Below are 12359 nucleotides of genomic sequence, written 5' to 3' on the forward strand. Positions count from 1 at the left end.
TCATGGATGCTTGAGCTGAGATCCCTGCATTGCAGGGGGGTGGACTGGATGACCCTCGGGGTCCCTTCTGATTCTATGTGATTCTATGACCCTAACTGCTGCTCCACCACTGGCTCTGGGGCAGCGTAGCTCAGCGACAGAACACCCACTCCGCATGCAGAACGTTCCTGCCTCAGTCCCCGCCGGCAGCTGCACACAGGACTGGGAACGCCACCGGTGCTGCCAGTCTGGGTTGGCAATGCTGAGTATAGAGTGTTTGAAGGCAGCTCCTTCCTGTGTGTTTTCTTCCTGCCCCCTTGTGTGGTCTATGCCTAAACTCTCGCTTGTAACTTTTTAGCCCCACGTACAGTATGCTGAAATCATTGTTATGATTGCAGTTTTGACTGGTTGTCTTCCCAGCAACCTTGCGGAGAAGGCCACTAGTATTGCTAGGTTGTTAACTGAGACTGGGCTTGCTGGAGGGCAGCTGGCAGGAGTCCACCCCTTTTTCTGGGGGGGGGGGTTAGACCCAGTGGCAACCTGCAGACCCCACGAGAGACGTTGGTCGAAGTCCCACTGTGGCCAAGGAGCATCCCTTGGCTGGTCTGGGGAGAGATTTTGAGGCTGTGCCAGGAGGACTTTTGCCCTTGGTGCCAATGCAGTTCTGGAGGGAGGCTGGACAGCCAAACTCTCTTGCGGGGGGGGGGGGGGGAGCTTAGCTGGAGTCTGTCTGGAAGCTGGCAAGGGAGGGGCATGGAAGTGGCATGGTTTGCAGTGGGAGGGGGCTCCCTTTAAAAATGTTCTCTTCTCACCCAACCCCAGCCTGGATGCTTTTTAGCAGAGTTTGGAGGGTCGCTTGTCAGGGATGCTTCATCTGTGATTCCTGCCAGGGTGGATTTGATGGAAATCAAATCGATTTAAATCATGATTTAAATGACTAGTCAGTAGGACTTGATTTAAATCTCTCTCTCTTTTTTTAACAGAAAGACTCATTCTTTCTGGTATAATCTTAATATTTGCAACCAGATGAAGGTTTCATTTTTGGAATAATAAATTTTCAGAGTCGTTATTACAGTTATATAAAAAAATACTGATTTGGTTATACTATCAGAAATACATAGATAATTATGGAATTATCATGAGGTTTAATAAGTTAACTGTTTATATTTGGGCAACGTTTCTGTTTTTTATTGGAAAGAGAAAAATAATCATTTCCTGAATAACAATTTAAATAGTTTATTTAACTAAAACAATAACATTATAACTTATGTATCCATGTTTGTTAACTGATGTGGTTAAACAATATTTATATATATATATAAAAGACTGAGTGAAAAACTTAAAACAAATCCTTATTTCCTGATGAATAGCCTTTAGACCAGGCATAGGCCAACTCGGCCCTCCAGATGTTTTGGGACTACAACTCCCATCATCCCTAGCTAACAGGACCAGTGGTCAGGGATGGTGGGAGTTGTAGTCCCAAAACATCTGGAGGGCCAAGTTGGCCTATGCCTGCTTTAGACTATCATGTAACTTAAACAGAAAACTCTCTTTAGAAAGATTTTTCCTCCAGAAGCATTTTATTTTAAACATCCGATTTAAATTTTAAAAATCCATTTTTTAAAAAAAAAAATATCCACCCTGATTCCTGCATTGCAGGGGGTTGGGCTAGATGGCCTTGGGGGTCCCTTCCAACTCTGCAATCCTTTCCCTCTGGCTGCTCACAGACCAGCCCCGGACCAGAAGCCAAGGGCGGGCAGGAATGCAGAGGATGTTTAGGGATGGCCAGGAATGTGGATGTGGGAGTCTCCCCCCACCACCCACCACCTCAGGGGCCCCCAGAATCATTGCACCAAGAACCTCTGGAAAGAGCCATTCTCCCTCCTCTCTTCAAGGCCAGATGTGCAGAGCGCCTGGTGCACAGCTGCCCCCCCCCAGCTGACGCCCTAGAGGAGAGAGGTGGGTGCCAGCGGACAAAGGATTCTGGGCCTCTGAGCCGCCGCAGCCCTGCACCCCGCAGCTTGGGCACATAGGCAGCTGCTGCAGGTTTCTGCACAGCTGGGCAGTTAGAGACCCCAGCAGTGGGCCAGGTGGGGGGACAGGACAGGCCCCTCGACCCCCCCCCCAGGCAGCTTCAGGTAGAGGACGCTTCGTTTGGACTGCAGACTCTTGTTTTCCATGTCAAACACCTGGCTACTAATCCATGGCTCGATGGGCAGTTCATCTGCCTGGGCAAGCAGAAGACCTCTGTCCATAGCTGTCAACTTTTCCCTTTTCTTGCAAGGAATCCTATTCGGAATAAGGGAATTTCCCTTTAAAAAGGGGGGAAAGTTGACAGCTATGCCTCTGTCTCCACTGCCCCTCCATTCAGGAGTGAGCGAGAGATTCTCTGCCTGAAATCCTTGAGCACTGCTGCCAGTCCGTGCCGGCAGTATGGAGCTGGAGGGGCCCCTGCTCTGACTCTGTACAAGGCAGCTGCCCATTCCCCTCTGGTTTGCTGCGAGTGGATCCTTCAAGACATGAGGTCCTTGGCTGGGGCAGAAGCTAAAGCAGAGGAGCTGCTGGGGGGAAGGAGGAGCAGAAGGGTCTTCTCGGGGGGGGGCGATGGGGGGCGCAGAAGGAAGAGAGTCATGAGCAGTGCTGGAAACTCAGGTGCAGAGTCTAATTCCCACCTGGTACCTTAAACCTGGGTACGGTCACCACCATGGAATGTCTAGGTGCCTTTTCCCAACACAATATTATTATTATTCAGTTGTTCGTTGGTTTTCAAACAGCTTAGTTCACGAACAACTTGGAACTTGAACGTCACAAACCCGGAAGTAGGTGTTCTGGTTTGCGAACTTGGCCTCAGAAGCTGAACGTCCGGCGCCACTTCTGCGGCTTCCAATTGGCTGCAGGACGCTCCTGGAGCCCGTCGGAAGCCGCGCCTTGGTTGTCAAACATTTTTGGAAGTCGGATGGACTTCCGGAATGCATTCTGTTCGAAAACCAAGGTACGACTGTAATTCCGTTTCTATGCCACTTTATATTTTAAAGAACTAATCTCAAAGCTGTTCACAACACAAAACATTGTATAAAACAACCCAGAGTAAAACTAATTCCAGCTTCCAGGAAAATATTTCAGTTCTCTTGGCTTTCCCCCATTCACCAACCCGGCACCCAGAGATCTCAATGTGGCCACAGTCAGACCCGCGACAGGTGCAAAATGCGCCTGGGATATTTCCGTCGCTGGCCATGGGGGAACTTCCTGGCTCTCAGTGTTGGGGGGGGGGAGTTTGATCCTCTGAGGTTTCCCAGGGACCTGGCCAGATCTGCGTACAATAAAGGGCAGACTAGTCGTGGTGGACCCTACGGGGAGGGGTCAAGAGGCTCTGATCCAGCGTTGCCTCTGACGAAGCACAGGCCCAGTGAATTGGGGTGGGAGGTGAAGTGGGTCAGGGACGGCACTTGGGGTCAGGGCCCCAGAGAGGAGGCCCCAGGCTCTATCTGCCCCCATCCCAGCACCCCAAGGTAGCACCCAAGAGCAGTGTTCGAAATTCGCCATGTGCCACTCGATTTTGGGCCTGACATCTCCACCACCTGGGGATCCTTGGATCGGGACTGTTTTCACACGCTAAGACCCCGTCCTGTAGAATTCTATCTGTTATATTTTATCTGCAGAAGCAGAATAAATTTCAGGAACCCAAATGTCATACTGAATAATACAACTTTTTGAGCTGTCAGGCCCCCAAATGGCAACTAGGTAATCCATTTTGGCGACTGTCAGCCTGGTTTCAGGAGCCATTTGCCGCCTCGCAGATATACCTGAGTTTCTAACCCTGGTTTCAGGCCCTAGGGTCTCTCCTGGCCCTACTGGGAGATTCTGCTGGGGACTGAGGATGGGGTCCTCTGCGTGCTCCGTAGCCCTGAGGTCCAGTGGCCTCCCTGAGATGTCTGGAGGGAGCCTCTGGTGGGAAGATGCTGGGTGGAGGCAGGAGGGGCCAAGTGGGAAGGAGATTTGGCACAGGAAGGGCAGGTAGACGTCAGAGGGACGTGCCTGGGCACCAGCCGGTGGGTGAGGTGAGGTCATCATCGCCAGGGATGGCAAGCCAAGCCAAGGAGCTGGGCAGGAGGCCAAAGAGGGAGCTTGTATGTTTTGGGTGGGGGCAGGGATGTCAGGCAACACCTGCGCTCTGTGGGTAGGAGGGAGGGGGCCATAGGGCTGGCACAAACCCCTGCCTGAAACCCTGGAGAGCCAAATGCCCCCCCCCCACTTGAAGATTTCCGAGGGTCCTGGCAGACAACCCAATGCCTATTACGCTTGTTGCAGCCACTGCAATGCCAAGTGATTTCTAACTGCGTTCTTATCCCTCCTTTTCTTTAAAACATACTACATTTTATTGCATTGCCGCTGCAATTCCACAGAATTCAGGTTTTGCTAGTGTTCCTGGCAGAAATGCCCGGGTCCCCCTGAACGAAGCCTGGGGGGGGGGCTGGGGTTGTCCGTCCTGCGCTGCATAGATGGACTCACAGCCTGACTCTGCGCCAGGCGGCTCCCTCCGTTCCACTGTCCCTGTCTGGGCTTTCCTGCATTTCCTTGCCTTCGGAGCTCCCTTTTGGCAGCCCCCCCCCAGGCCCCTTAATGGGAACCTGCAAGTCAGGATTGTGCCGCCTGATGCAGGTTGATGGCCGTCCACGAAAGCTGGTTGTGCCATGATGAATTCGTTAGCCTTCAAGGCCGTACTGCTCCAAAATTTTATTTTTCAAATGACGGACTGACTGATTGATTCTCAGTGAAACATCTGGCTAGTTCAGAGGGTTAAGATTTTTAAAAACGGGGTTAAGATTTTTCAAAACTTATAGAAGTCCTTTGATCCAGGAACCATCTGCAGATATAGCCTATTCAAGCGTATTTTTCTTAATGCTGACCATTCATAATGTAGGAATATTCTTCACATATATTAGCAGGGCTGGTGGGGCGAATGAAGACAAGCAATACAGTAATTCACTACAATGTGTCGTTCGCTGCTGCTGCTCAGGCTGCCCAGAAAAGGCATTTTGGTTACAGAAGTTCATTCCAATTGTGCAGATAAAATATCACAGAGAATTCTGCAGGACGGGGTCTTAGTGTGTGAAAACAGTCCCGATCCAAGGATCCCCTGGTGGCGGAGATGTCAGGCCCCATCCTGGCTCACGGGCATCTTCACTTGGTTGCAAGTGGCCAGTAGCCGGGTGCAAAATGCGCCAGGCGGATTTCAAACCCTGGCCACTAGTCAGGACGTCTAGGCTCAGCCTCCACAGTCTTGTGTAGCAGCGTAAGCCAAAAGGCTGAATTCAGATGCAAAATAAATCTTGAGGCCGCAGTGCAGGTGCCCAGTGTGTCTCCCTCCCCCCCCCCCCAGCCTGGGGAAAGTGGTGCATGTTCTCCCACCTGTGAGGGCAGGTGCATGGCAAGGTGAGGGCCCCACCCCAGGTGTCTCTTTAGGCCAGAAGGCCGTGATTTCAAACAGAATGGGACAAATGGTTGGGGCCATGTCAGAAAAAAGCACGCATAACTTGACACCTCTCTAGCACCCAAGGGCATCGTTTCAAAACAAGCAAGCAAACCGTGTTGGATTAATCTTTGACCCAAATGGGGTGCCGTTATAAATGAGCCTCTCAAAGCAATTTTGGATTGTGGGGAGACTCTCTGAAGTGGCCAGAGAGGCTTTGGGGTTGCTGCAGAGACGCTGCAGTCTCACAGTTGTGGCTTTTGCAGCCGGCGTCTGTGTAGTCCTGACAGTTTTCATTGTTCCGTTTGATGCAATGGTCTCAAATGATGGGTAGCTGTTTTCAATCACAGATATTTTAAATGCTGTTGCGTAGTGCTTCTCTGATATAGCAGTAGCTGACTTTTGCAGTTCTGATGATCTCTGGGTCATTCCTGGAGGAGCAAGCGCCGTTTTGAAACACACAGAGCTGTAATAAACCTTAATAGTCACCACTTGTGAGAACATGTTTCTCTGCTTTGCGTTCTTTGATTATTATTTTTTACCAGTGGAGGCAAAAATGTCCATTTTGCCATGAAAGCCGATTCCCATATTTCTCCTCCGCCCTCTTTCACCCCCCGCCCCTTGTGGGTTTTCTGTGTAACCTCCAAGCCTTTGTCTGTAATATTCTTGCTGTTACCCGTAGGAAGTTAATTCCTTGAGTTCATTGCAGTTATCTAGAGTGAGGCATGAGCAGCACAGGAGCCAAGTTGCGGGTCAGGGAAACAACAAGGAATTGGGTTTGTTGGACTGAAGTCAGTGCACCCCTTTCCATCTCAGTCTCAGGGCAGAATTGCAATGCAACAGGCAGTTATGAGATTCTGCCTGGGGGGCGGGAAAGGATGTGTACTTGGTTACTGTTCAAAGGGCCCTAACGTTTTCATTCATTCATTTAGAAGGTTATAATCTACTTTTCCTCCCAAGGAACTGAAGGCAGCACACACAGTTCCTCCTTCTCCCGTCCCATTTCATCCTCACCACAACCCTGTGAGGTAGGAATTATTATAAAGGTAAAGGGACCCCTGACTGTTAGATCCAGTCGTGGCCGACTCTGGGGTTGCGGCGCTCATCTCGCTTTACTGGCCGAGGGAGCCGGCGTACAGCTTCCGGGTCATGTGGCCAGCAGGACTAAGCCGCTTCTGGCGAACCAGAGCAGCGCACGGAAACACCGCTTACCTTCCCGCCAGAGCGGTACCTATTTATCTACTTGCACTTTGACGTGCTTTTGAACTGATAGGTTGGCAGGAGCAGGGACCCAGCAACGGGAGCTCACCCCGTCGCGGGAATTCGAACCGCCGACCTTCTGATCGGCAAGCCCTAGGTTCTGTGGTTTAACCCCCAGCGCCACCAGCGTCCCAACTATACTTATGGATAAAAAATGCAGCACAGAGATAAAACAGAAAAACTAAAAGCATGGGGGGGGAAACAATCACCGGAAAGTATTAAGCCTGAATTAAATTTAAACAATATAAAAAACAAATCTATTAAAAATGCAAATAGCAACAGCCCAAGAAATGTCAGAGCACCAGGCCTGTCTTTAAAAGCAGCCAGTTCCTGAAGGCCTGTCGGAATAAAGGAGGGAGCCTAGCTTGAATCATAGAGTTGGAAGGGACCCCAGTGGTCATTTAGTCCAACCCCCTGCAATGCAGGGATGCAGGGCACTGGGGACGGGGACATTGTAGGGTGCGGGGGGGGGGGTGCCTTTGGCTTCTAATCCTGCCATCCCCAGTTCTGGGATAACTGGCTCTGGTTCATGTTTTGTGGCGAGGCTGTTCTCCCCGATCTGCATATGAATCTTCCAGGTATTTGCATTTGAATATTGCATTGTTGCTCTTTTCTGCGTGGGAAAAGGAAGTCAGAATGTGTTGAGGTAACTGAGGTGTGTCCTTGGGGTTGCCTGTGCAGTGTCTCCAGGAGGAGGTCAGTCTGCTCTGACTCAGTTTCCCTAAATCCTCCCCCAAGTTTCTGGCCCTCATGAAGGAGTCATGAATCTGAGCAGCTTTGTTTGTTTACTTGTTGCCCACCCTTCACCCAAGGTCCCATGGCGGGTTGCAACGTTAAAATGCAATATTCAATTGCAAAAAACAAGGCGGATCCTAAAAGCATACGCTTCCCTTGGGGTGTCCTCTGCTTTTACCAGAAGCTGAATAGTGAAGGTGCCAGACCCGCCTCTGCAGAGAGAGCCACAGTTTAGGGGCCACCACAGAGAAGGCCCTCTTCCCTTTAACTGCCACCCCGAACCTCTTTGGATGAAGGACTAAGAGGAGCCCCTCTGCCGATCTCGGCCCCCAAGAGGCTCTGCAGGGAAGGAGTCAGCCTTTCAGATATGGGGGGGGGGGGGCTGAGTCATTCAGGGCTTTGAAGGTGTGTCGGGGGGTTGGAGACCCTTTTGCCTGCCTGCTTGGCATCTGGTTCAGATAGGACCCCAGCCTCCCCCAGTTTGGGTCTTATGGAATAGCTGTGAGGGTAAGATCAGTTTGGCTTTGGAACGGTCTTCCTTGGAGGTTTTTAAGCAGAGATTGCATGGATGCTTGGCTTGAGATTCCTGCATTCCAGGGGGTTGGGCTGGATGACCCTCGGGGGTCCCTTCCAACTTGACAGTTCTATGATTCCGTGGCCAGGTTTGGGTTTCTGCATAGAGGCTGCGGAGGAAGAGGTGATGACAGAAGTTGCGGGGGGCGCTGTGTGCAGGAGACTGGCTCAGCCTGTCTGGGCAGGGCTGGGGCGCGGCTGGAGCTGAGCTGAATCCCGTGGGGGGTGGGAGGGCCTCCCCGTTTGCTGAACTCTGTGCCTTGACCCGGGCAGGCGTGTTGGGCGGGACCCCACCCAGTCTGCAGCCCCCGCCCCTGCCCCCATCCTGAGAGGCCTCCTCCATGGGGCAGGTTCCTTAGAGAGGAGAGAGATGGAGATGAGCTGCTTGTCTGTGTGGCTCCCAAGGCTTCCTGAAAGGGGGGGCCCCATTCCTCCCCCTGCCTTCTGCCTGTGGTGCCCCCCTCCTTCCCTGCCTCTGGGGGGGGGCATGACACTGAGAGGCATCTGCCTCTGCAGAGACCTGGAGCAGCCAGACTCGCCCAACCAGTTTGGGTGCTGTTCTGGCAAGCCCAGAGCCAGGGGCTGCTCCTCCTCCTCCTGCCTGCTGCTGCTGCCTTTGGCTGCTCTGGGATCTCCAGCTGAGGCAGGCAGCGCTTGCCTCCCTCAGCCTTAAGCGCATGGCGAGAACCCTGCTGGATCAGGCCCAAGAGGACCCTTCTGGTCCATCACCCTGCTCTCACAGTGGCCAAAACCCCTCCCCCCAGAACATGGGAATCTAGATAGACTGGCTCTGGACCTGGAGGTTCCATTAAAAACATTAAACATTAAAAACTGGCCTGTCTGCTGGATCAGGCCAGTGGCCCATCTGGTCAGCATCCTGGTCTCTCAGCAGCCAACCAGGTGCCTCTTATGGGCATCTCTTAGTTGGTGGCCATCCTGTGGGAGGGAGTTCCATAGTTTCCCAAAATTCGTCTTTTTTATTGTCATCTTCATAAAGGCCCATGAAATATTATCAAAGGCCTTTTCAGCATTTATAAACATTAAAGCAGCTTGTTTCTCATTCCTGACCTCTAGATAGTCTATGTCATCAATTATATTTCTTGTATTATCCTACATCTGGCATCCTGGTAGGAAACCAGCCTGATCATGATGAATTATTTCTACCAAAACTCCTTTCATTTGGTTGGCAAGTATATTGGCAAATAGCTTATTATATAATAAGGAAATTAAAAGCCTATAACTTTTAAGTGAAAGTAAGTTCGCATCTGGGATCAAAGTAATATAGGCCTCTTTCCAATTCCTATATTTGAAATCCTGTTCATGACTTCTTTTAACGGTTGTACCAACAAATCCTGCAACTTTTTTTTTTTCATGCATGATTTTTATTCATTTAAAGCATAACAAAAAACACTTAAACAGCAATGGATCCAAACTACAAGAAAGAAGATTCCACCTAAACATTCGGAAGAACTTCCTGACAGTAAGAGCTGTTCGACAGTGGAATTTGCTGCCAAGGAGTGTGGTGGAGTCTCGTTCTTTGGAGGTCTTTAAGCAGAGGCTTGACAACCATATGTCAGGAGTGCTCTGATGGTGTTTCCTGCTTGGCAGGGGGTTGGACTCGATGGCCCTTGTGGTCTCTTCCAATTCTATGATTCTATGATCTTGCACCTCCAGCACTATTATCGGCGCATTTAATAAAACTATTTTTGGGGAGTTCCATAGTTGAACTCAGCGCTGCATAAAGAAGGGCTTTGGAGGTCCCCACTGTTGGGAGAGAGGAAAAGAAACTTCTCTCCATCTTTCTCTGTTCCATGTTTATCATTATTCACCTACGCCTCATAAGGAGCTCTTTGTCTCCTTGATAATTTTGGCTCCCCTTTTCTGAATCTTTTCCAACTCCACTGTGTCCTTTAGGAGGTGAGCCTGGCTGTGACCCCCAAGACTGAACGAGGGCTAGCTGCTCCCCCCACCCTCCAGGGGCATGCAGGAAGATGCTTGGGCCAATTTGCCCTTTGCCAACCACTTTGACAGGGGGGGGGGTGAACGGGGTGCTTTTAGTGGTTGGGCAGGGATGCTTTTGGTTCTTCCAAAGAATTGCTGTCTCTCTGTTTTCCATCAGTACCTCCATTGGCGCCTCTGCAGATCTCTGGGATGGGGCAGGGCATGAGCTGAGCCAAGGCCTCTTTTGCCCTCTGGGCTCTGTCGGGAGTGGCACTGCCATGGCCTCTGGCCAAAGAGCTTTCTGGTAGCCATGGGAGGAAAGGAGGAGCTGAGGGCAGGGAGAAGGTCCATCGTATTAGAGCACTACCTTGCATGCAGAAGCTCCCAGGTCCAGTCCCAGTTTCTGAAACCCTGGAGAGCTGCAGCTGCGAGTCAGTGCAGGCAATACTAGGCAGGTAGTGGGTGGTTCTCTAGACTGGATGGTGGGAGGTCGCCTGCTCTTGATGGGGTTACGCTTCCCCTGAAGGAGCAGGTGCACAGCTTGGGGGTCCTCCTGGATCCTTTGCTGTCGCTTGAGGCTCAGGTGGCCTCAGTGGCCCAGAGCGCCTTCCATCATCTTCAGCTGGTGGCCCAGCTATGCCCCTATCTGGACAAGGATAGCCTAACTACTGTTGTCTATGCTCTGGTAACCTCAAGGTTAGATTACTGCAATGCGTTCTACACAGGGCTGCCTCTGAAGACGGTTCGGAAACTTCAGCTGGGTCAGAATTCAGCGGCCAGGTTGCTCAGCGGAGCAAGACGGTCTGAGCATATTACACCGATCCTGGTCCAACTGCACTGGCTGCCAATTAGTTTCCAGGCCCAGTTCAAAGTGCCGGTTTTGACCTATAAAGCCTTAAATGGCTCAGGATCGCAATACCTCAAGGACCACCTCTTTCCATTCCATCTGAACCTACCTGGACCCTGAGATCACCTTCCAAGGCCCTTCTATGTGTGCCTCCTCCTTGAGAGGTCCGCAGGGTGGCAACATGAGAACAGGGCCTTTTCTGCAGTGGTTCCTCATCTGTGGGGGGTTTCAGATGAGCTGCTGGCCCAAGAAGAAGAATCAGGTGGTGTTTTATTGCCTCTCTGGGCTCCTTTATGAAAGGGGAAAGGGGCATAACTTGCAGAAATCTACAGGGTGTGCAATCCAGCACTGACCAGCCTGAGAGATGTGATGTTCTGACAAGCCCCCCTTCCCCTCTGTTTTTCTGGGGTGTCTTTGGCTTTGAGGGGCTCCCTTCACCCTCTGCTTCTCTCTCTCTCTCTGCAGATTCCTTTGTCAACAGCCAGGAGTGGACCTTGAGCCGGTCAGTGCCGGAGCTGAAAGTGGTGAGTTTTCCGTGGCTGTACCTGAGAACCTCAGGAGAGTCCAAGGGGCCCTGCCTAGCCCAGAACCCTAATAATAATAATAATAATAATAATAATAATAATAATAATAATAATTGTGGCTTCCAACAGAATTATTAAAATACAATAGTCTATTAAACATTAAAAGCTTCCCTAAACAGGGCTGCCTTCTAAAAGTCAGGCGTCTTCTAAAATATTGCAGAATCCACTTTTGCTGTCCATCAGTCCCCACGTTACAGGAATAGGAATGTCCTCAAGTGCCAAATTCCAACTGTCCTCACCTGTGATTGGGAGAAAAAGCATAAGATCCTAATCCAATCCATAACTTCCTGAGGAAATCCTCCCCCCCCCCAAAGTGACAGAAATAAACTGTCAATGTAGTTTGACAAAAGCCTTTTTAGCCTCAAGAGAAATAACTGCAGCCACACCAGCTCCTTCACTGTTTGAAGCACCCCTTTTCCTTCTAACCTTAAATTATCTGCTCCCCATCTTTGGCAAATGATATTAATGTACCACTATAGCCATCACAGTCTGGTTAGCAATGACTCCTGTTATTATCTTGCTGACTACAATAATTAAGGTGATTGGCCTATAATTTGGACTAGTTTGGTCTTTAGCATCTTCTCCCGGTGGCTGATTGCCCCATGAGAGCTCTCTGGGAATCCCGATATTATTATTTTTTAAAAAATGATATTTATTCAAAATTTCATCAATACATAGACACAAAAAAAGAAACAAGAAACACAGAAAAAAGAGGGGGGGAAATACAGCAAAAAATAAGACAAAGGAAAAAAACCCAAAAAAGAAAGAAAAAAAATTGCAAATCTCAGATTACAACTTTTCATTTGCTTAATTCTTGAACCTCCTCACACCTCCCTTTTTGTATTCTAGTTTAATTCATTATTTCAGCAAATTCTTCCCATGTTTCTCAATTTTAATTTAAATAATTAATCTTCACAATCTATCTTATTTGTTAATCAACATAACCTTTCCATCTTTTAGTATAATCTGT

At 49.9% G+C, this 12359-nt stretch overlaps 1 protein-coding gene across 3 annotated transcripts in view; it reads left to right on the forward strand.

Annotated features, from left to right (window-relative positions):
• AGAP3 (ArfGAP with GTPase domain, ankyrin repeat and PH domain 3) overlaps nt 1–12359 on the forward strand; it is a 99788-nt gene that overhangs the window by 31941 nt on the left and 55488 nt on the right. For all 3 annotated transcript variants that reach the window (XM_028750313.2, XM_028750311.2, XM_028750310.2), the window contains exon 2: nt 11271–11329. In XM_028750313.2, coding sequence (XP_028606146.1) covers nt 11271–11329 — 59 coding nt within the window. The remainder of the gene's footprint in view (nt 1–11270; nt 11330–12359) is intronic.

Source organism: Podarcis muralis, chromosome 12 (assembly GCF_964188315.1).
Source record: "Podarcis muralis chromosome 12, rPodMur119.hap1.1, whole genome shotgun sequence".
NCBI classification, from domain to species: Eukaryota; Metazoa; Chordata; class Lepidosauria; order Squamata; family Lacertidae; genus Podarcis; species Podarcis muralis.